This window comes from Anomaloglossus baeobatrachus, chromosome 6, assembly GCF_048569485.1.
Source record: "Anomaloglossus baeobatrachus isolate aAnoBae1 chromosome 6, aAnoBae1.hap1, whole genome shotgun sequence".
NCBI lineage: Eukaryota > Metazoa > Chordata > Amphibia > Anura > Aromobatidae > Anomaloglossus > Anomaloglossus baeobatrachus.
This window is the reverse complement of record NC_134358.1, coordinates 533,998,502-534,023,033: the sequence shown is the minus strand read 5'-3', so window position 1 is coordinate 534,023,033 and position 24,532 is coordinate 533,998,502. Positions and strand designations below refer to the sequence as shown.

Sequence of the window (24,532 nt, the reverse complement as noted above, 5' to 3'; positions counted from 1 at the left end):
AATGACATTTTTTTGGGGTCTATTAACTATATAATTAAAAATGACGGAGGAAACCATGAAATTAGCAGATCTGGTGAGAACATGGAGCACACAATCCAAACTACTTTATGTATAGAATCTAAAAGCAAAATAATCCCCATCGTCTCCCTGTCTGCGTCTCACGAGGCCATGATTAATTATACCCTACATAGAAACAGGTGGGTAATCAGCAGCGTCGCCGTCCTCACATGCACACCTGTGCTGTGCCCGCTCCTCCTAATACTCACAGACAGGCGCCATAATGACAAGATTTATTCCTGGAAGTTTCCCTCCCTGACATATGATAGCTTTGCACCTTTTCTTTTACCACCTGCACAGTGCCACTTCCATACCCTCTGATATTTGGAAATGAAAAAGCGGCACCCCCAGAGGCATGCTTAGAAGCTTCTGGGTCCCAATGAAAAAATCTATACCAGGTCCCTCAGGTACCATGGTCCATTATCAGTGTACGTCCATAAGGAATGGAAAAATGGGCCGCAAAGGAAATGAACAAATTACATATTTCACAATTCGGGTGGAAATTATTTTATTCATATATCATCCACCTTACTTGTACTTGTCAATTTTCCATGGGTAAATCGTCACAAAAAAATCTGCAGCACTTACCTTCTGTGTGAACATACCATGATACTGCTGTGGGCAGAAGGTCTTATTGGCCCAACAAGGGTGAGAATGTGATAATTATTATCTTTACACCCATGTAGCCACAACACTGGCATCCTACGACTCCTGAAGGATAGCAGTACTCACCGTCCTGGGTCCAGAACCGATGCTCCTTGTAGCTTCGGTCTCAGTGTTTTGGCTGAAGTAGTGACTAGCGATGAATCAACCTCTAGAGGCTCGAGTTTGGTTCGGTTCGTCGAACGAAGCCCGCGTTCGAGTTCGGTTCAGCAAGCCGTTCGACGAACCTCTCGAACCCCATAGAAAACAATGGGAGGCAATCACAAACACATACAAACAGATAGAAAACACCTTCAAAGGTGTCCAAAAGGTGACAAACAACTCACAAGACAACATAAACACATGGGAAAGTGACAAGGACAAATACTCATGCGAAAACAAAAGAGCAGGACAAGGAAAAAGAGGAGACACAGATATAGGCATGGCATGCCCTTCTAAAATCATGTAAAACACCACAAGGGGACTCCAAGCGGAGTCTCCCTTTTTTCCAAAAATTGGGCCCCACAGACACCACTTCAGTGGCAGCACTTGTGCCCCTGTTGTAGACTTCACAGGTACATTTGCATCCAGCACATTCAAAAATATGCCAGCCTTAACTGTCCCCAGGATGACACCGGGGTAGGTAGCAAAGTCTTTGCTGAACCATGACTTGTTCATCTTGGCTCGTTTTTAAAAACACAGCAAGGGGACTCCAAGCGGAGTCTCCCTTTTTTCCAAAAATTGGGCCCCACAGACACCACTTCAGTGGCAGCAGTTGTTCCCCAGTTGCAAACTGGACAGGTAGATTTGCATCAAGCACTGTCAAAAAACGCCAGCCTTTACTCTCCCCAGATTGATACAGGGGTAGTAAAGTCCTTGCGGATCCATGACTTGTTCATTTTGATGAACGTTAATCTGCCCACATTGTCACTGGACAGACGCGTGCGTTTATCTGTCAGCACACACCCAGCAGCACTGAAGACACGTTCAGAGACAATGCTGGCTGCGGGACATGACAAGATCTCCAAGGCGTAACTGGAGAGCTCTGGCCATTTTTCAAGATTTGAAGCCCAAAATGAGCAAGGCTCCAGTTGCAAAGTCATGGAATCGATGTTCATTTGGAGATACTCCTGTATCATCCTCTCCAGCCGTTGACTATGTGTCAGACTTCTTGTCTCTTGTGGCCTTGCAAAGGAGGGTCTAAAAAAATTATGAAACGATTCCATGAAATTGCTGGTACCAGCACCAGATACGGTGTTGCTGGTATGGTTTGACTGATAATGATGAGACAGTCCCATGCTTGGCAAGTGACAACTGGGAGATTCACTCCGTGCACCACTGGTGTTTGGTGGAAAAGCCGAGCTAAGATTGAGTAACAGCTTCTGCTGATACTCCTGCATACGTGCGTCCCTTTCTATGGCTGGAATTATTTCACCAAATTTGAACTTGTACCGGGGATCTAATAGTGTGGCAACCCAGTAGTCATCATCACTTCTAATTTTGCCAATCAGAGGGTCATGTTGGAGGTAGTGCAGCAAGAAGGCGCTCATGTGTCTTGCGCATCCATGCGGACCAAGTCCTCACTGTGTTTGTGGCGTAGAGCTGTTAACCGTGCTTTCTTCCTCTGACATCTCCCCCCAACCTCGTTCAACCGAAATTTGACCAAGGTCTCCCTCATCTGCTGAGTCTTTCATGACCATCGAGAGTTCGTCCTCCATTTCTTCATGGTCTCCTGCACCTTCCTCAACATTTTGGCTGCTACCATGCGCCCTTGTTAATCCCTCTCCCCACCGTCCCATGCCTGCCGCCTTGGTGATGATGAACGTCTGGACCTTGTAGATGTTGGTATCCCTTGCGCATATGAATCCTCCTGTACTTCCTCCCCTTCCTCTTGTCCCACCCCCTGACTCCGAATAGTGTTTAGCGTGTGATCCAGCATGTAAATGACTGGAATTGTCATGCTGATAGTGGCATTGTCAGCGCCAAACATATTCGTCGCCATGTCGAAACTGTACAGAAGGGTGCATAGGTCTTTGATCTGAGACCACTCAAGCAGCGTGATCTGCCCCACCTCTGCATCTCGTTGGCCCAGGCTATACTTCATAACGTATTGCACCAGGGCTCGGCGGTGCTGCCACAGTCACTGTAACATGTGGAGAGTCGAATTCCAGCGTGTCGATACATCGCATTTCAGGCGATGAACCGGCAGGCCGAAAGACTTCTGGATCGATGCAAGTCGGTCAGCTGCAGTGGTTGAACGGCGGAAGTGAGCAGAGAGTGACCGTGCCCTGTGCAGAAGCCCATCTAGGCCGGGATAGTGGGTTAAAATTGCTGGACAACAAGGTTCAACACGTGAGCCATACAAGGCACGTGTGTCACCTTGCCCAGGCGAAGGGCCGCACCCAGGTTTGCAGCATTGTCGCACACGGCCTTCCCTGGCTGCAGGTTGAGTGGAGACAACCATTTACGAAACTCGGACCGCAGAGCTGACCACAACTCATCCGCTGTGTGACTCTTATTTCCAATACATTTCAAGGTAAAGACCGTCTGATGCCATTGAGCTCTGCTAACAGCATAGTAAGGAGGTGTGTGGGATTCCTTGTGCACAGTTACAAAGCGGGTGGCCTGACCAGGCAGGCTTGGGGCGGAGGTGCAGGACTCAGACGAGGTTGAGAAGGCAGAAGCAGTGGAGGAACTTTGACATACAGAGGATTGACGCACAAGTCTTGGGGACGGCAAGACTTGTTCAGTAGACCCTTCTCCATCTATCACCATAGTTACCCAGTGCCCAGTCAGCGACATGTTACGGCCCTGTCCATGCTTACTCGTCCAAGTATCGGAGGTGAAATGCACCCGGTCACACACAGAGTTTCTCAAGGAAGCGGTGATGTTGTGTGCGACTTGCTGGTGTAGCGCAGGCACACCTTTCTTGGAGAAGTAGTGGCGAGTGGGCATCTGGTACTGGGGCACTGCGACGGACATAAAGTCTCGAAAATCCTCTGTGTCCACCAGGCAGAAAGGCAGCATTTCGGTAGCCAAGAGCTTACAGAGGGATAAAGTCAACCTCTTAGCTTTGTCATGGCTCGGAGGAAATGGCCTTTTATTTGTCCACATCTGAAGGACAGAGATCTGGCTGCTGTGTGGAGACGGTGGTGAATAGGGTGTCCCTGGAAAAATGCAGGTCTGTGAGGAAAGTGCAGGCGGAGACATGATGTTGCTTTCATCCAAAGTTGGTGCTCTCGATGTCTGAGAGAGTTGTACACACGCACTTGTTTCCCCTTCCAAACCAACTAATGACCTACCAAGCAAACTGCCTGTTGCGGTTAAAGTGGTGGAAGGTCTGCGTGTAAAACCAGTTGTGACATCTGTCCCCACAGTCATAGAAGATGAATAGCGCGTGGAGGAACTTGAAGCGGCAGACGGTGTTTGACCCGCTCCGCTAGGCTGCATTGCAGCACGGTGAGCTTCCCAATGGAACTTATGCTTGTTATTCATGTGACGATTCATGGAAGAAGTTGTCAAACTGGTGAGTTTTTGGCCTCTACTTATAGATTTCCGACAAATTTTACAGATCACATGATTTGGGAGATCCTTTGCAAGGTCAAAAAAGGACCAGGCTAGGCAAGGTTTAGAGGCCAAGCGACCTGCAGAGCCACCCCGACTTGTGCTCAGAGGCAGAGTTATGGCTGAGGATGCAGTTGTAGACGTGTTTCCAGTACTCCGACTCTGTCCAGGAAGGTGCAAGGTAACTTTGTCGTCAGTTGCATCCTCCTCCACTGCCTCTGGTGACCTCCTCGAGTGCCTGACTGTGGGTTGACAGTAAGTGGGATCTAGAACTTCATCATCAAGCGTTGTGTTTGCACTCCCCTCGCCCTCAGACCTAACCTCATCCTGCCCTCACTGAATAGTTAAGTTGTCATCCCAATCAGGTATCTGCGTCTCATCGTCATCAATATGTTCCTCATTGTCTCCACCAACAGGTGTTACACTTTGGGAATGAGGGTGTACATTATGCTCAGAAACTTGGTCATCAGGGCCAGAATCTGAGTCACAAAGCTTCTTGGCATCACTGCAGACCATTTCCTGGTCTGTACTCACTGTAGCTTGGTAGCAGACCTCTGATTCCCAGGCTATAGTGTGACTGAATAGCTCTGCAGACTCTGCCATCTCTGTTACACCATACTCTGCAGGGCGGGTGGAGACTTGAGAGCTGGGAGAAAGCAAGTGCGATTGGGATGACAACTCAGAGGACTGTTGTTTTTTGAATGTTGAAGTTGAGGTGGAGGAGAGAGCACTTGTTGGAGCACTTGAGATCCATTCAACCATGTTCTTTTTTTGTGCATCATCTACCTTTGTTACAGTTGTTCGGTTCCGTAAAAAAGGGAGCTCATCGGATTGTCCACGGAAAGTAGTAGACATCTTACTTTTGCTGGAAGATGGCCTATCTTCAGCAGATGTTAATGTAGCTTTCCCACCTTCCCCATGGAAACAAACTTTTTTTCCTTTTCCAACACGCCTGTTCCCCGTTCCACCAGCATCTGTCCTTTTGCCACTCATTTTGTTAGCGACAAGATTGACCACTTAAAATGTGGATGCAAAAATTGAGAGGTGGTGTAGAATGCAGAGGTGGTCTAGGTTTATTGACAGCTGAAGAACCAACACTGACTATCACAGACAATTTTTGTATGCCCGTAACAGTGGCAGCACAGTTTGCAATTAGAATTGCGTATCAAAAATGGACAGGTGTGTACAATGCAGAGGTGGTCTAGCTTTATAGACAGCTGAAGAACCAACACTGACTATCACAGACAATTTTTGTATGCCCGTAACAGTGGCAGCACAGTTTGCAATTAGAATTGCGTATCAAAAATGGACAGGTGTGTACAATGCAGAGGTGGTCTAGCTTTATAGACAGCTGAAGAACCAACACTGACTATCACAGACAATTTTTGTATGCCCCTAACAGTGGCAACACAGTTTGCAAATAAAATAGCGTGGCAAAACTGGGCAGGTGGGTACAGTGCCCGGGTTCTGTGGGTCAGTGGATAGGAAAGGAACACTAACTTAGTATTCCAGACACTTTTAGGATGGCAGAAAAAGTGTCAGCTCTTTGGGCAAAAAAATAGTGTGGCAAAACTGGGCAGGTGAGTACAGTGCCCGGGTTCTGTGGGTCAGTGGACAGGAAAGGAACACTAACTTAGTATCCCTGACACTTTTAGGATGGCAGAAAAAGTGTCAGCTCTTTGGGCAAATAAAATAGCGTGGCAAAACTGGGAAGGTGGGTCCAGTACCCGGGTTCTGTGGGTCAGTGGATAGGAAAGGAACACTAACTTAGTATTCCAGACACTTTTAGGATGGCAGAAAAAGTGTCAGCTCTTTGCGCAAATAAAATAGCGTGGCAAAACCTGGCAGGTGGGTACAGTGCCCGGGTTCTGTGGGTCAGTGGACAGGAAAGGAAAACTAACTTAGTATTCCAGACACTTTTAGGATGGCAGAAAAAGTGTCAGCTCTTTGGGCAAATAAAATAGCGTGGCAAAACAGGGCAGGTGGGTACAGTGCCCGGGTTCTGTGGGTACCAGGACAGGAAAGGAAGCCTCACTTTCTATCCCTCCTAATGATGAAATGCAGCAAGGAATTTCCTGAGCTGAGGTACACAGACGCTGTTATCTAAAGCTGTATACAGCGTTTGCACGGACCTGCCTAGCAGCTATGACTATGAACGCCTGGAAATCTGCCCTGAAAAGGGCTGAAATAACCATCAGTCCCTAATCCCTACAGCGCTGTGTAGCTTGCACTATGTCTATAGCGCACACAGCAGGATCGGCGCCAGCAGCGTGAGCGGTGACTGTCACCCACACGGAGAAGGCAGATAATGGCGGCGACAGGGAAAATGGCCGTATTTTATAAGGCAAGGACATGTGACATTCACAGCCTATGACACATACCCTTGCTTGTCTGGCAAAAATCCACTTAGCTGTGTGTGTGTGTCTGTGATTGGCTGACATCCTGGCCCGCCCCACTGCACGCGCGCTTCGGAAAAAAAAAAAATGGCGATCGGCATTCTCTCAGCACCACAGATCTAAACCCCGTCCCCCCCGCACACTATACGCTGAAATTTGATAATAGTGTGAATCACAGAGTGACTCACACTATTACAGTGAAAAGCCAGCTAGTAACTAGCTAGGCTTTTTGCTGATCGAACCGTTATCGAACGTAACTCGAGCTATCAAGCTTTTAGCAAAAAACTTGCGTTTGAGTTTGATCTCGAGCACCCCCCAAAATTACTCGAACATGAAATTGGCGAACCTTGAACATCGAACATCGCTCAACTCTAGTAGTGACGTCATGACTACAGCGTGCATCACTGCTGTAGTCCACCAGAGAATAGCAGCTCATGGTGCAACGGTGCTGTGCACTGTAGTCATGATGTCACCGTAGCAGCCCATTACTGAGATTAGCGGCTTGTGGGGCAGCGCTGATGTGTGTTGTAGTAATGATGTAGCCACTCATGGTGCAGTGGTGCTGTGCTCTGTAGTCGTCATGCCACCGCTGTAGTCCATCACTGAGATTAGCGACTCACGGTACAGTGGTGCTGTGCACTGTAGCCATGATGTCACCGTTGCAGCCCATTACTGAGATTAGCCACTCATGGTGCAGTGGTACTGTGCGCTGTAGTCTTGATGTCACCTCTGCAGCCCATCACTGAGATTAGTGCCTCGTGTTGCAGTGGTAATGTGCGCTGAATAGTAAAGTCACAGCTGCAGCCCATCACTGAGATTAGTGGCTCATGGTGATGTGCACTGTAGTTGTGATGTCACTGTTCAGTCCATCACTGAGATAAGTGGTTTGTGGTGCATTGCTGATGTGCGGTGTAGTTGTGATATCGCCACTGCATCCCATTACTGAGATTAGCGCCTTGTGGTGCATCGGTAATGTGCGGTGTAGTTGTGATGTAACCGCTGCAACCCATCACTGAGATTAGTGGCTCAAGGTGCAGTAATTATGTGCACTGTAGTCGTGATGTCATTGTCGCGGGCGGAGGAGGGGACGCTGCGCTCACCCACTGCTCGGGTCCGGCGGCTGCTGCTGCTGCTTGGTGGTGGCTCGAGCTGTGGGCCGGATCCCGGGGACTCGAGCGGCGTTCCTCGCCCGTGAGTGAAAGGGGGTGGTTTGGTTTAGGGATATTGTCCATGACGCCACCCACGGTTGTGGTGAGGTTAGTGACACCACCGCTGCTCTGGACGGGGATCCCGGGAGTGGTGACAGGGAGCAGCTTAGATGTTGGTTCTCCCCTCCGTGGGTAGGGGGTTGGTTGTCTCGGGGCCCGGTGAGGGAGGTAGGGATGGATGGCAGGTGGGTACGGGGCCTGGTGAGGTGCAGGGTCGCGGGGGCAGCGCTGTGCCGCACATCACGGTGGTACTCACTCAGCCAATAATTCACACAGAGTCTCTGGTCAAACAAACGGCTGGATGGACGGGTCCCACAGACGGCTGCGGCTGTTCTCCTCCCGGCAGGTTGATGGTGACTGCCTTTCCCTGCACCTGTGTTTTGTGTACGGTTCCAATGGCTTCCCACCGGTAACCCGCTCCCCAGCTTGGATGGATGGGTGCTGAAGGAGCCCCTTTTGCCCGCAGGCTCTGGCCCTGGGAACTGTAGCCTTGGCGATGACTGTGTTTCCCTTCACGGTTTGAGCTGTTGCATTCAATCGGGTCTTGGCTACTGGGAAACCCCGGGGGTTCCCTTCGCTAACGGTTTTGACCAATTTGCGGCGACTCCAAGCCTGGTCGCGGTCCGTAACCCTGCCGGATGGTGCTGGCTTCTCTTTGCTTGCCGGTCCGGTACCGCCGGGCCACCGCCCGTCCACGGTCCTTACGGTTCACTCTGATTAGCCTCTCCTGCAGACGGTCACCACCGTCTGCCAACCTTGCTGTTTGTGCCCGGGCCACACACCCGGACACGGTCAGTCTGCTCCTTTACCACTTCACTTCTCTAACTCCTAAACTGTTCTGCACTCAACTGGTCTCTTTTCCCGCCTCCAGGACTGTGAACTCCTCGGTGGGCGGGACCAACCGCCTGGCCCACCCCCTGGTGTGGACATCAGCCCCTGGAGGAAGGCAACAAGGATTTTGTGTTTGGCTTCGGTGTGCCTAACCGGGGTGTGGGGTGTGTTGGTGTTGTTCTGTGACGACCTGGCTTGTCCAGGGCGCCACATTCCCCCTTAGTAAAATGCAGACCGTACGCGGGCTGCCCGTCCATCACCGGTTTTATTTTTTTTAACTGTAAAAGATAGAAAAACGGTAAAAACATTTAAAACATAAGCATATTTTCATTCTTCCCACATCGGGAGGCACATTTCGTAAACGTTACTAAACGGTACGGCTTCCGCTCTCTCCCACCCAACCAACCTGGCCCTGATGCTGCCCCTAAGCAAATGGGCAGCACCCCTTGACTCCAGTCCAGCACCAAGCTGCCCGAGCGGGTTCTGTCTCTTTTAGGGGACCCGCGTCCATGGGGACCCCTGAACCCCCGGAGGATTGCCACCGGTTACGGTACTGGCGGGCGTGGGCCATCACTTTCCTCCAGGCCCATCCTCCAAATCAGCCTCTCTGGAGGCGGTAACGGTGTCAAGCCAACAACAATTTTATTTACATGCCACTCAGTTTGTGGTTGCCCTGCAAGTTCTCGGGCTTGTCCGTAAGAAGTTCCTTACGCAGGGATAAAGCCAGTCCCCACGGGGACAACAGTTGCCGGCAACGGCCGGTTCAATCACGGTTCTCAATCAGATAAACTCTCGGTTAATAATTTTTCACTTATCATTTGTAAACTGTCAACAACGTTGCTGGTGGTCCCAACGGGGACAACGTTTAGGCGGAGGACCGCCGACTTCACTTTAAGTCCATGGGGGCGACTGGAGGAGGGGGCTGGACTGTCATTTGGGCCTCTTGACCGCCCCTCAACTTTGCATCCAGCGCGAACCAGCCCCGCTCCCCACAGTGCCTGGTGTACTGCACCAGGTCTCCCGGCATCAGGTTGCGGCCAGGGTGTTCCTCCGGCAGATGGGCATTGACGTCCCGTTGGGCCACAAAGACTTCGGCCTCCAGGCCCGGCTCATAAATAAAACCATAGCCCCGACGGACGTCAAATCTCCTCACCTGCCCCTCATAGAGCGGGCCCCGGACACGGAAGGTCGCTTGGCGGAGGCTCTCCTTCTCCCGGATTGTGCGGGCCACCAGCTCCGCCTTTCTTCGATCCCTCTCAGCAATTTCCAGGCCCAGTGGTGTCGGCTCCCTGTCCCAATACGGGGCTACTGCGGGCCCCTGCGCACGGGTCGGGCCCCGCGAGACCTCCTGGACACTGCCCACCACTGGCAATCTGGGTGTAAGGTCCCGCGGTGACTTGGCCTTGGGTGCTGCCTTACAGCGGCGACCCGGCGCAACCTCAGCCGAGGTGTGGGGAACAGGCACAGGGATCCTCTCCCACTGAGCCTCCATCTCCTCCAGCATGCGACGGGCTGCCGGAGCCGGTACGGGATCGGGCACGGCCACAGGTGCCTCCGGTACAACCTCACTGACGGGCTCGGCCTTTGGCGTCTTCCACGGCAGCAGTTTCGTACGGTCACGGGCTTCTGCTGCAGACCGGTCCGCCGGGGCAGATTGGCAGGGTGCCACTACCGGTCGTGATGGTAGCGGGCCTAGTGACGGGGCAGCGGCAGCCAACACGGGTAGCGAGGGAGGTAGCAGGGCAAGTGGGCATAGACCGGGCCCCTCGGCCGCGATGACCGACCCGTTAGGGGTACAGGGGCATGGGTCACTTACCCGCCTGTCCAGAACTCCCTCCTCCTCGCATCTCCGTACGGCTTCCACCACCTCCGCCATGTCGGCCTCCCACTCCTCCATGAGGAGCTGCATCCGGATCTGCAGCATTTGCTGTAGCTGGGCGGTCCGGACCTGCACCCACGCCACTGTCCCGGGCGTGGGGGCTACGGTGCTGCGGGACGGGTGATACATCGCTCCGGCGGCCTCTTCCAGGAACAAGATCGCCGCAGGGTCCTGGCGTTCCTGCTTTTATAGCCGCGAGCTACATGCGGCTAGACGCCATCCGTCCCCATTAGTCTTTTTCCGGTACCTCCTCTACAGGGGCGGGGTTTCGGCTTTCGCGCCTCCACTGCTCGAGGAGACGCTCGAGCGGGGACTTTTCGCGCCCAAAATGGCGGCTTCTGAAAATTTTCGGCCGGACACCTCCGGTGGTCACAAGGCGCACCTCTACCAGACGACAGAGCGGTAAGATCCTGTTCATGACGCCAAGTTGTCGCGGGCGGAGGAGGGGACGCTGCTCTCACCCACTGCTCAGGTCCGGCGGCTGCTGCTGCTGCTCGGTGGTGGCTCGAGCGGTGGGCCGGATCCCGGGGACTCGAGCGGTGTTCCTCGCCCGTGAGTGAAAGGGGGTGGTTTGGTTTAGGGATATTGTCCGTGACGCCACCCACGGTTGTGGTGAGGTTAGTGACACCACCGCTGCTCTGGACGGGGATCCCAGGAGTGGTGACAGGGAGCAGCTTAGATGTTGGTTCTCCCCTCCGTGGGTAGGGGGTTGGTTGTCCCGGGGCCCGGTGAGGGAGGTAGGGATGGTTGGCAGGCGGGTTACGGGGCCTGGTGAGGTGCAGGGTCGCGGGGGCAGCGCTGTGCCACACGGCACGGTGGTACTCACTCAGCCAGTAATTCACACAGAGTCTCTGGTCAAACAAACGGCTGGATGGACGGGTCCCACAGATGGCTGCGGTTGTTCTCCTCCCGGCAGGTTGATGGTGACTGCCTTTCCCTGCACCTGTGTTTTGTGTACGGTTCCAATGGCTTCCCACCGGTAACCCGCTCCCCAGCTTGGATGGGTGCTGAAGGAGCCCCTTTTGCCCGCAGGCTCTGGCCCTGGGAACTGTAGCCTTGGCGGTGACTGTGTTTCCCTTTACGGTTTGAGCTGTTGCCTTCAATCGGGTCTTGACTGCTGGGAAACCCCGGAGGTTCCCTTCGCTAACGGATTTGACCAATTTGCGGCGATTCCAAGCCTGGCCGGGGTCCGTAACCCTGCCGGATGGTGCTGGCTTCTCTTTGCTCGCTGGTCCGGTACCGCCGGGCCCCTGCCCGTCCACGGTCCTTACGGTTCACTCTGATTAGCCTCTCCTGCAGACGGTCACCACCGTCTGCCAACCTTGCTGTTTGTGCCCGGGCCACACACCCGGACACGGTCAGTCTGCTCCTTTACCACTTCAGTTCTCTAACTCCTAAACTGTTCTGCACTCAACTGGTCTCTTTTCCCGCCTCCAGGACTGTGAACTCCTCGGTGGGCGGGACCAACCACCTGGCCCACCCCCTGGTGTGGACATCAGCCCCTGGAGGAAGGCAACAAGGATTTTGTGTTTGGCTTCGGTGTGCCAGGGTGCCACATCATTACTGAAGCAAATACACAAAAACTGGAGCAGCAGCAAGGAGCCTAATTTACATTTCTATTGTCATTTGGGTAACACCTTTTTTTTTAACTAGAAAACCCCTTTAATGGGTAGGTGAAGATTAGCAAATTACTATTTTTTGGTGGGGCAAAAGAGTAAAATGGATGCCACGTATCCAGTGCACTAATGATAATTGGTAATTTTTCTTATATACAACCCCCCCAAATAAGAAACCTCAAGTCTGAATTAGGCCTTGAAAATTTAAAATAAAAATGGTCGCCAAAACTGCTTGTGAATACATAATACAAGTGCTTGGTGTGCATGAGTATTTTCTGACAATGGCTAAAATCCTGTAAAGAAGCCGTCAATGTCCTCTTATATTATAACAACTGTTCCATATTCTTCTTTACGCCCCTGCTACCTCGTTGGATCCTACCAATTTATGCTTCGGATTAAAAAATATAAAAATACACAAGACAATAGTGAAAGTGGCCGTATAAAAACAGGTTATAGATATTGAAAATGGTTTCACAAAATTATTTTTCCAGCTGGGCACCTTGGCCCTCTGCCCCTCTGCCGGCAGGCCATGTTACTGTACAGAAGTCTGAGGCCAGCTGAGGTTAAGCAGCTATTAAAATAAAAGGTTTAGGAGGCCAGAGCTGCACTCCGGCACACGGGGGCTTTATTTGGTAATTACAAAAGTGTCAGCTCCGGCCCGTCCAGTGCCAGCGGCCAGACTGGTGAAGAAATCTCCGAGATTTCCATACATCGGAGATCATGGCCCTGATTCATCATCTGCATTTTTTTTCTTAGGGTATGGTTCCACTTGCTTTTTGCACGGACCAGTGCAGTCCGATAAAACATCTTATTGCTCGCTGTCACTCTAGTGCAAAACTATGGGGCAGTGTCCATCTGTGATTGGTTTTACATGCCATAATGGCATGCGGAATGAATTGAAGCATGCTGCGTTTGCCAGTGAGTCTCGGCTCATGCACCCCCATACAAGTCTATGGGAGCATGTGAAACCTCACACTGCACTCACATGTAATCCGAGTGCAGCGCAATATACACAGCGACAGGCCGGGGAGGAGATGGGGAGAAAGTGCTCCCTCCCTCTTCTCTGCAGCTGTGATCCGATCACAAGATCGCATCACAGTCGCATGACCGTTAGCTGACAGTCATTAGCATATCGCATCAAATGCGCTTGCATCGGAAGCTATACGCAAGTGGAACCGAGGCCTTAAGAGGGGTATTCCCATCTCTAAGATCCTGTCTTAATATCTAGTGGGTGTAATAATAATAACAACAAATACCTCCAATTAGATATGTAGTATAGTTCTACTGATTAGCCATGTCCCTTACCTCATGTGCAGGGCATTACAGCTTAGGTATCCATAGTTATGACGAGCAACTAACTGACTATCACTATGTGAGTGGTCATAACCATGGTACCTAAGCTGTAATGCCCTGCACATGTGGTAAGTGACATGGCTAACCAGGAGGACTATACTAGATTTCTAATTGGAGATATTTGCTTATATTATTACGCCTACTACATATAGGATCTTGGAGATGGGAAAACACCTTAAAGGCTCACTCACATGACCGGTCCGTTTTTGCGGTCCGCAAAAGACGGTCCGTTTTTTTCACGGATGCATCCGTGTGACATCCGTTCCGTTCCATGTATGGGCTGTGTGTCATCCATGTGTCATCCGTGTGCCTTCCGTTTTTTTTGCGGACCGCAAAACATGGAAGCAGCTAGATAGATAAATAGATGGATAGCTAGATATAGACAGATGGATAGATAGAGGGATAGATAGAAAGATAGAGGGATAGAGAGACAGAGAGATAGATAGAGGGATAAATAGAGGGATGAATGAATGAATGGATGGATGGATGGAGGGATAGCTAGAGAGATAGCTAGAGGGATAGATGGATAGATAGATAGATAATAGATGAGAAAGACATATAATGTCCCACTCTGCATTTTGTAATCTTGCACCCTTTAGTGCCTTTCATGTGGTACTAAAGGTTGCTTAGCCTTGTATTTAGAAAAAAAATAAATAAATGATTAAAAAAACGACGTGGGGTTCCCTTATTTTTTGTAGCCAGCTCGGGTAAAACAGATGGCTGCAGCCTGCAGACCACAGCTGGCAGCTTCACCTTGGCTGGTAATCCAAAACAGAGGGCACTCCACGCTGTTATTTTAAATTAAATAATTTAAAACAAAAAAATGTGGGGTCCCCCCAAATTCGATCACCAGCTAAGGTAAAGCGTACATCTGTGGTCTGGTATTCTCAGACTAGGGAGGTCCGCGGTTCTTGGACCCTCCCTAGCCTAAGAATAGCAGGCTGCAGCTGCCCCAGAAGTGGCGCATCCATTAGATGCGCCAATCCTGGTGCTTTTCCCCAGCTCATCCTGATGCCCTGGTGCGGTGGCAAACGGGGTAATATATCGGGTTGGTACCAGATGTGTAATGTCACCTGGCATCAAGCCCTGGGGTTACTGATGTCACGCGTCTATCAGATACCCGACATCACTAACCCAGTTAGTAATAAAAAATAGACGACAAACACATTTTTAATTGAAAAAAAACCTCCCGAACACATTCCCTCTTTCACCATTTTATTGAAAAGAAAAAACAAATCTAGGTCCAGCGTAATGCAATAAGGGGGTCCCACGACGATCTATACCATAGTTATTGTCCCAGTCAATGAAGAACAGAATGTTCCCCATTGGCTGGGAGAGCAGTGCAGTGACCTGAGCTAACATCATGAGGTCAGCCCAGGTCACTGCAGGGCATGACCAGCGCTGACTTCAGGAGGTTAGCGAGGTATATTACCTGCGGTGATGGAAGCCGCTGCACTCCTGATGTCAGCGTTGGTTACTGACTTCTATGCCCGCCGCGTTCTCAGATCACCTCTCGCGAGAGGCCTGTGACGTCACCGCTAGTCACAGTCTTGGGCCGCCGGCGAGAGGTGATGTGAGAACGCGGCTGTCATTGACAAGCGCTGATGTCAGGAGTGCAGGACTTCATCACCGCAGGTAATGAACTTACTAACCTCCTGACGGCAACGCTTGTCATCCCCGCGGCTGCTCACTCTGCAGTGCGGGCATATGCTGACATTGCAGTTCGGGTATATGCGAACACACTGCAGTGCGGGCAGTCGCGGGGCTGGAGCGGGAGCGGGACACAGACTGTACGGGCACCCGACGGAGGTCACACGGAAGTGCTTCCGTGTGGCTTCCGGGGATTTTGCGGGCCCATTGACTTGTATTGAGTCACGGTCCGATATCACGGAATAGAATAGGCAGGGCCGGCTCCAGGTTTTTGTGGGCCCCGGGCGGAAGAGTCCCAGTGGGCCCCATCCACACACAGACACCGATACGAACATATACATATTTAAAGACAAACTCACAAAAATACATATAAACAGACAAATATATACAGTCATATACACTTACAGACACACACACACACACACACAACTCTGCTACATACAGACAAACACATACAACTCTGCTACATACAAACACATACAGCTCTGCTACATACAGACAAACACACACACAAACTCTGCTACATACAGACAAACACATACAACTCTGCTACATTCAGACAAATGCACACAACTCTGCTACATTCAGACAAACACAACTCTGCTACATACAGACAAACACATACAACTCTGCTACATACAGACAAACACAACTCTGCTACATACAGACAAACACATACAACTCTGCTACATACAGACAAACACACAACTCTGCTACATACAGACAAACACACAACTCTGCTACATACAGACAAACACACAACTCTGCTACATACAGACAAACACATACAACTCTGCTACATACAAACACATACAACTCTGCTACATACAAACACATACAACTCTGCTACATACAGACAAACACATACAACTCTGCTACATACAAACACATACAACTCTGCTACATACAGACAAACACATACAACTCTGTTACATACAGACAAACACATACAACTCTGCTACATACAGACAAACACATACAACTCTGCTACATACAGACAAACACATACAACTCTGCTACATACAGACAAACACATACAACTCTGCTACATACAAACACATACAACTCTGCTACATTCAGACAAATGCACACAACTCTGCTACATTCAGACAAACACAACTCTGCTACATACAGACAAACACATACAACTCTGCTACATACAGACAAATACACACAACTCTGCTACATACAGACAAACACATACAACTCTGCTACATACAGACAAACACATACAACTCTGCTACATACAGACAAACACACAACTCTGCTACATACAGACAAACACATACAACTCTGCTACATACAAACAAACACATACAACTCTGCTACATACAGACAAACACATACAACTCTGCTACATACAGACAAACACATACAACTCTGCTACATACAAACAAACACATACAACTCTGCTACATTCAGACAAACACATACAACTCTGCTACATTCAGACAAACACATACAACTCTGCTACATTCAGACAAACACATACAACTCTGCTACATTCAGACAAATGCACACAACTCTGCTGCTCTGTGGGGCCCACACCCGCGGCTCGGCGGGTACAGCACCCGCGGCACTGGCAGCACCCGCGGCTCGGCAGGGCCCACACCCGCGGCTCGGCAGGGCCCACACCCGCGGCTCGGCAGGGCCAGCACCCGCGGCTCGGCGGGTACAGCACCCGCGGCTCGGCAGGGCCCACACCCGCGGCTCGGCAGGGCCAGCACCCGCGGCTCGGCGGGTACAGCACCCGCGGCTCGGCGGGTACAGCACCCGCGGCTCGGCGGGTACAGCACCCGCGGCTCGGCAGGGCCCACACCCGCGGCTCGGCGGGTACAGCACCCGCGGCACTGGCAGCACCCGCGGCTCGGCGGGGCCCACACCCGCGGAATCGGCGGGTGGGGGCATTGGCAGGGGCCAGGGCATACATCCAGGGGGTAGAAGCAGCTCACCGGGGCCTATAATGGGGAGGCGGGGAGGGCACTTACCCGATTAGGTCACGGTGGAGAGGGGGCCCACACAGCGCCGGACAGAAGCTCGCCTCCTTCATCTGTGGGACTGAGAAGGCGGTAGCTCCGCCCACAGATGAAATTCAAACGAGGATGTCTGCGCGCCTTAAAGTGACGGCGCCGCAGATTGCTGCCGAGGACTGCGGTCCCCGGAACTCGGCTGGGGACCGCAGAACTGTAAGGGCGAGTGGGCCCCGGCCAAGGGACAGGAGAACTGACGAGGCCGAGTGGGCCCCCCCGGCTCTCCAGGGCCCCGGCATTTGCCCGGGTTTGCCGGGTGCTGACGCCGGCCCTGAGAATAGGACATGTTCCATAATAACGGAACGGACATACGGCATCCGATGTGTTTTCTTGTAGGAACGGATGCACACGGAAATGCTACCGTGTGCCATCCGATCCTACACAAAAGACTTTGAAAAGATGGTCCTGTTCATGGGTCCGCAAAAAATCAGGAACTGACCAGGACAGACTGAACGGTCATGTGAATGAGACCTAAGTCACTTTTTCTTTTTCTTGTGGTATTTCAAATTCTTCAAAATGGTGTATGCGGTTCATGAATTTTATACAAAATAAAAGATGCGCTTTTATTTTTGTCTTTAAAGTTTCTTTGCACCTTTTTAGTGCAAAAAGTCATGTTCTGCAGAAGATAGACTTTAAAAAGGCTAAAATTAAAAAAGAATAAGACGCAAATTTAAAAAACAAAACAAAAAACAAACAAAAAAACAGCGAAAAATAGCAAAAAATAGTCAAAATAGGCGAAATGCAATAATGAATCGGACCCAAATAGCAAGAAAAAAATATTTCAGATGTGGAAATTTAGGGCTGGTGAGTTACGCTAAATGTGAGATGACTGCACTCTTGCGTCTCTCTGCCACTGCACATGGACACACGTATGATGTTTTTTTTACATCATAAACTTGAGGATTTTAAAATGTGTAAAAAAAAAAGTAGAACAAAAAAAATGATGTATGTGAAGGAGCCTTAGGGTATGGTTCCATTTGCACACAGCTTCCGATGCTAGCGACATCAGAAGCGATATGCTAATGACCCACTGCTCCGAGTGTCAGACGAGGGTCATGCGACTGTGATGCGATCTTGTGATCGTATCAAAGCTGCAGAGAAGAGGGAGGGAGCACTTTCTCCCCATCTCTTCTCCGGCCTGTCTCTGCAGTTGGATTACATGCAAGCGCAGTGCGATGTTTCACACGCTCCTATAGACTTGTATGGGGGTGTGTGAGCCGAGACTCGCTGCCAAACGCAGTATGCGGCGATTCATTTTGCATGCCGTTATGACATGACAAATCAATCGCAGATGGACACTGCCCCCATGGTTTTGCACTAGAGTGAGAGCAATCCGATGTTTTATTGGATTACACTCGTACGTGCAAAATGCAAGTGGAACCGAGGCCTTAAAGCCATGTGCAGGTGTTGAGCTTTTGGTGAAGTTTTACTTCAGTGTGTGTAAGGCCACTTCCACACTGCGTTCCTCTCCCTATTCAGTGGTGCCGTTGGGTCTTCCATCTGAACCACCTGTAAAATGGGATTTGGACATCTGCGCCGACGGGGCAACTGACTATAATGGTGTAAACGGAGTCACCGCGTGCTTAGTCGTTCACCATTTTCAGACATATACACCTATTGGAGTAAACTGTGTCTGGGTGTCTGCCTCCAATAGGCATATACTCCCAAAAATGGTGCATGACTGAGCACACGGTGACTCCATCTGAACCATTAGCCTATGTACCCACATTCCTTTTTTGTGTGCTTCTATTCTGCACACCAAAAATCAAGTTTCGTCAGGAAAAAAGCAGCTGAAAACAAACCCTGCATTTTTTTTATTGCGTTTGTGCATTTTTTCACTTGCATTTTTCCTGCTTCTTCTTGTGCTTTTTTTAGTCAGGGTTCAGGTGCTGTACTCCCGCGATCGCTGCCGGGTCTTTGGCTGTTGGGACCTGGCTCACACTGCCCGGAGCGGTGCCCGCGCCGCTCCCAGCAGTTTTACCCCCTGAATGCGTTGTGTAGTGCGATTGCAGCATTCAGAAGGCAGGGAGAGGAATCGCTTACCTCTCTTTTGTGATCGGGTCCCTGTAATGCGATCATAAGAACTCAATCTCTGCCATAGTAACCCTGGGTCATCACCATGATGACCCCGGGTTACTGAGCTATGGAGAGCCTCACATACAATGCTATATCCGGTGTGTGTGAGGCGAAGCACTGCGCTATAATCACAGGAAATATACGCAGAAAAAATTGACATGCTGCTTCTTTTTTTCAGCAACAAAATCTGCAAGCAAAAAAAAAAAAAAAGAAGCAGCGTGTGCACAGCAAGTCAGGATTCTCATAGACTTTGCTGGGATGCATTTTCCTTGCATAAAAAAGAAACGCAAACCCCCCCCCGCCACGTGGGCACATAGCCTAGTCAGTGGCCCTGTCGGCGCATGCGTCCGAATCCCGTTTTTGGGGTGCTTTGGTGGAAGCCCTGACGGGACCATTGAACATGGAGTGGAATGCAGAGTGAAAGCAGCCTAAGTCAAATAATGAGGTAAAAAAAATCATAATAAATACTTGTGTGAACACGGCCCTAAAGGTTTGATCTCTCCTCTGCCTTTTTTTTGAGAGTGGAGGATGTAAATTATTCAATTCTACAGCAATAAACTGAAAATGAGGCAGATTATAGGTCATTCTGGATTATCACGTATTGAATTAAAGGAATTTCTCATTATTAAGAAAGTTATATATATATATATATATATATATATATATATATATATATATATATATATGTATAGATATATAGTAGAAAGCTAGTATAAAGTAAATCTATAGTAACCAAGTCACTTATAGCAACCAATAACAGCTCAGCTTTCATTTTCACTAGAGCAATAGGAAATGAAAGCTGCGCTGTGATTGGTTGCTATGGGTAACATAGTGTTTTTTTTTTTTTACTGTTTCATAAATCTCCCGTCGGTGTCTATAGCAACCAATCACATTGCAGCTTTCACTTTCCAATGCACTTTAGTAGAGCCTGATTGGTTGCTACGGGTAACGGCTCCCTCCTGTGTGTGGTTCCGCTCATACGCTCTCTGGTGTCTTCCTGAGAAGCACGTGTACAGATACAGACAGGAGGGGGGAGAGGAAATGAACATGTTGCCGCTGGCAGTTCAGTCCCCGGACTTCCCACTAATAATCACCTCTAGGCTGCAATGACACAGTTCACCCTCTAGAGGCGCTGTTGCAGTAGTTGATATGAGTGTCATCACAGCGCATGCGCAGTGTTGTGCTTTCCTCGTCGTGATCCGGCCCCCTCTGCCAGTCCGGGCAGCCCCGGCGACATGAGGCGGCTCCAGAGCAAGTAATGCGGGTGGCAGGCGGCGGCCGGCGAGGGGGGCCGAGCCTCGGCAGCGTGCAGGAGTAACCGGTGCTTGTTGTGTTCGGTGTCCTGTAGATGGTGTCCGGAGATCTGCCCGTGACAGCCGAGGAGGAAGAGCTGACGACTAGTATGAAGGAGATGATCGGAGGCTGCTGCGTGTGCTCGGACGAGAGGGGCTGGGCCGAAAACCCGCTGGTGTACTGCGACGGGCACGGCTGCAATGTGGCGGTGCATCAAGGTAACCGAGAGGGAAGCGCTGCCGGGGGGAGGCGGTCCTGTCAGGTGCACAGTGCCAGCCCTGACCTTACCAACAGTGCCCGACCCCCAGCAACTGTGTCAGACCCGACCACCAGTGCCAGCCCCCGAGCCGCCAGACCCACCCCCAGCAGTGGCAGACCCCAGCCCAGCAACAGTGCCAGACCCCGAGCCGCCAGCCGTGAGCCCGGCAACAGTGCCAGCTCTGAACCCCTACCTCCCAACAGTGCCAGCCTCCGAGCCGCCAGCCCTGAGCCCAGCAACAGTGCCAGCTCTGAACCCCCACCTCCCAACAGTGCCTGGCCCCGAGCCGCCAGCCGTGAGCCCGGCAACAGTGGCAGACCCCAGCCCAGCAACAGTGCCAGCTCTGAACCCCCACCTCCCAACAGTGCCAGCCTCCGAGCCGCCAGCCCTCAGCCCGGCAACAGTGCCAGCTCTGAACCCCCACCTCCCAACAGTGCCAGCCTCTGAGCCGCCAGCCCTGAGCCCAGCAACAGTGCCAGCTCTGAATCCCCAGCCCCCAAGCCGCCAGCCCTGAGCCTGGCAACAGTGCCAGCTCTGAACCTCCACCTCTAAAAAGTGGCAGACCCAAGCCCAGCAACAGTGCCAGCTCTGAATCCCCACCTCCCAACAGTGCCAGCCTCCGAGCCGCCAGCCCTGAGCCCGGCAACAGTGCCAGCTCTGAACCCCCACTTCCCAACAGTGCCAGCCTCCGACCCACCAGCCCTGAGCCTGGAAACAGTGCCAGCTCTGAACCCCCACCTCTAAAAAGTGGCAGACCCAAGCCCAGCAACAGTGCCAGCTCTGAATCCCCACCTCCCAACTGTGCCAGCCCCCAAGCCGCCAGCCCTGAGCCCAGCAAGAGTGCCAGCCCCCGAGCCGCCAGACCCACCCCCTAGAAGTGGCAGACCCCAGCAACAGTGCCAGCTCTGAACCCCCACCTCTCAACAGTGCCAGCCCCCGAGCCGACAGCCCTGAGCCCCCATCTCTAAAAAGTGGCAGCCCCGAGCCCGGCAACAGTTCCATACCCACCCCCAGCAGTGGCAGACCCAAGCCCAGCAACAGTGCCAGTTCTGAATCCCCACCTCCCAACAGTCCCAGCCCCCAAGCCGCTAGCCCTGAGCCCAGCAAGAGTGCCAGCCCCCGATCCGCCAGACCCACCCCCCCAGAAGTGGCAGACCCCAACCTCCCAACAGTGCCAGCTCTGAACCCCCCACCTCCCAACAGTGCCAGACCTGAACTTGGCAACAGTGCCAGATCCACCCCCAGCAGTGGCAGACCCAAGCCCAGCAACAGCGCCAGCTCTGAACCCCCCAACAGTGTGAGCCCCCTGAGCCGACAGCCCTGAGCCTGTCAGTGGCAGACCCCAGCCCGGCAACTGTTCTATACCCACCCCCCAGCAGTGGCAGACCCAAGCCCGACAACAGTGCCAGCACTTAGCCCCCATCTCCAAACAGTGGCAGCCCCTAGCCCGGCAACAGTTCCATACCCACCCCCAGCAGTGGCAGACCCCAGCCCATCAACTGGCCAGCCCGAGCCTCGACCACCAACATTGCCAGCCCCGAGCTTGGCAACAGTGGCAGACCACAGTCTAGCAACAGTGCCAGCACTGAGCTCGGCAGCAGTGGCAGACCCAAGCCCAGCAACAGTGCCAGCCTGAGCTCTGAACCCCCCCCACCACCAACAGTGCCAGCCCCACCTCTCAGAAATGGCAGCCCCCAAGCCGCCAGCCAAGAGCCCAGCAACAGTGCAAGCCCTGAATCCCCACCTCCCAACAGTGTCAGCCCCGGCGACAGTGCCCCCTCATCCTCCGCAGTCCTACAGCCCCCAACCTTACCAATGGATCCAGCACTCACTAGTGCATAGCAGCAGTGCCAATCCTTACCTCACCAACAGTGTCAACCATATACCACTGCATGGCGTCAGTGTCAGCCCTGTCGTTATCAACAGTTGCAACCACACACCAGTGCATATTAGCAGTGTCGGAGCCGACCATACCAGCAGGATCCGCCACACATTGAATACCAATTACCAATAGTGCCAACCACTCTCTTCTGCATACCAGCATTGTTAGCACTCACTAGTGCATACTAACTGTGCCTGACCTGACGTTGCCATCTGAGCCATGACTCACTAGTGCATAATAGCAGTGCTGAGCCTGAGCTCACCAACAGTGCCAGCCACACACCACTGCATACCAACCTTTGTCCCTGACCTCACCATACAATGCCAACCATTCACTTCTGTATACCAACGTTTTTAGCACTCACTGATGCTTTGCCAACAGTTCCTGACCTTACCGACTGCCAGCATTCACTAATGCATAACAGCAGTGCAGCCCTGATTTTACCAACAGTGCCAACCCTGACCTTATTAGCTGTGCAGCACTCGATAGTGCATGTGAGCAGTGCCAGTCTTGACTTCACCAGTAGTTCTAGCCACATACCACAGCATGCCAACAGTACCAGCCCTGCCCTTACCAACAGTGACATCCACACTACTGTTTACCAACTGTACCAAACACCATGCATAATAGCAGTGCCTTCATTCACCTTACAATCTGAGCCAGCACTCATTAGTTTATGCTAACAAGCCCAGCCATACACCACTGCATACCAACAGTACCAACCCTGACCTTACCAACAAACTCAGCCACATGCCACTGCATACCAAAAATTGCCAGGCCTAACCTTACCAACAAGCCCAGCCACACACCACTGCATACCACTAGTGCCAGCAATGACCTTACCAACAAATCCATCCACATACCGCTGCGCTGCATACAAACAGTGCCAGTCCTGACCTTACCAACGAGCCCAGCTACTAACCATTGCATACCAACAGTGCCAGCCCTGACCTTCCCAACCAGCCCAGCCACACAACATTGCATACCAACAGTGCCAGCTGTGACCTTACCAACAAGCCCAGCCACATACATTGCATACCAACAGTGCCAGCCCTGACATTACCAAAAAGCGCAGCCACTCACTACTGCATACCAGCAGTGCCAGCCTTGACCTTACCAACGAGCCCAGCCACTCACCATTGCATACCAACAGTACCAGCCCCGACCTTACCAACAAGCTTAGCCACTCACCACTATATACCAGCAGTGCCAGCCCTGACCTTACCAACGAGCCCAGCCACTCACAATTGCATACCAACAGTGCCAGCCGACCTTACCAACGAGCCCAGCCACTCACCATTGCATACCAACAGTACCAGCCCCGACCTTACCAACAAGCCCAGCCACATACATTGCATACCAACAGTGCCAGCCCTGACCTTACCAACGAGCCCAGCCACTCACAATTGCATACCAACAGTACCAGCCGACCTTAACAAGCTTAGCCACTCACCACTATATACCAGCAGTGCCAGCCCTGACCTTACCAACAGGGCCAGCCACACACAACGGCACACCAACAGTGTTAGCCCTAACATTACCAACACCACCAGCCCCTAATTGGTGTATTACAGCTTCGCCAGGCCCAACCAGTGCCTACTCAATACTGCTACTAAACGTATACGGGTCAGCCCTCACCAGTGTAAACATATAATACTGCCAGCCATATTCTTCTTAGTCCCAACCAGCATAAACCCATTGCTGCTACCAGTCGCACACTAACCAATTCTTACCAACACAGCAAAGTCCTACCAGTGCTTGTCACAAAACTTGCAGTGCTATCCAAACACTAGTAG

The 24,532-nt window shown here is 51.6% G+C and overlaps 1 protein-coding gene across 5 annotated transcripts in view; it reads left to right on the top strand.

Moving 5' to 3' along the window:
• MLLT10 (MLLT10 histone lysine methyltransferase DOT1L cofactor) overlaps positions 1 to 24,532 on the top strand; it is a 271,496-nt gene that overhangs the window by 1,684 nt on the left and 245,280 nt on the right. For 2 of the 5 annotated variants that reach the window (XM_075315577.1, XM_075315578.1), the window contains exon 2: positions 20,651 to 20,813. In XM_075315577.1, coding sequence (XP_075171692.1) covers positions 20,651 to 20,813 — 163 coding nt within the window. Of the gene's footprint in view, positions 1 to 20,454; positions 20,814 to 24,532 lie in introns of those variants that run through there. The other 3 variants (XM_075315573.1, XM_075315575.1, XM_075315576.1) reach the window with 3 other exon arrangements.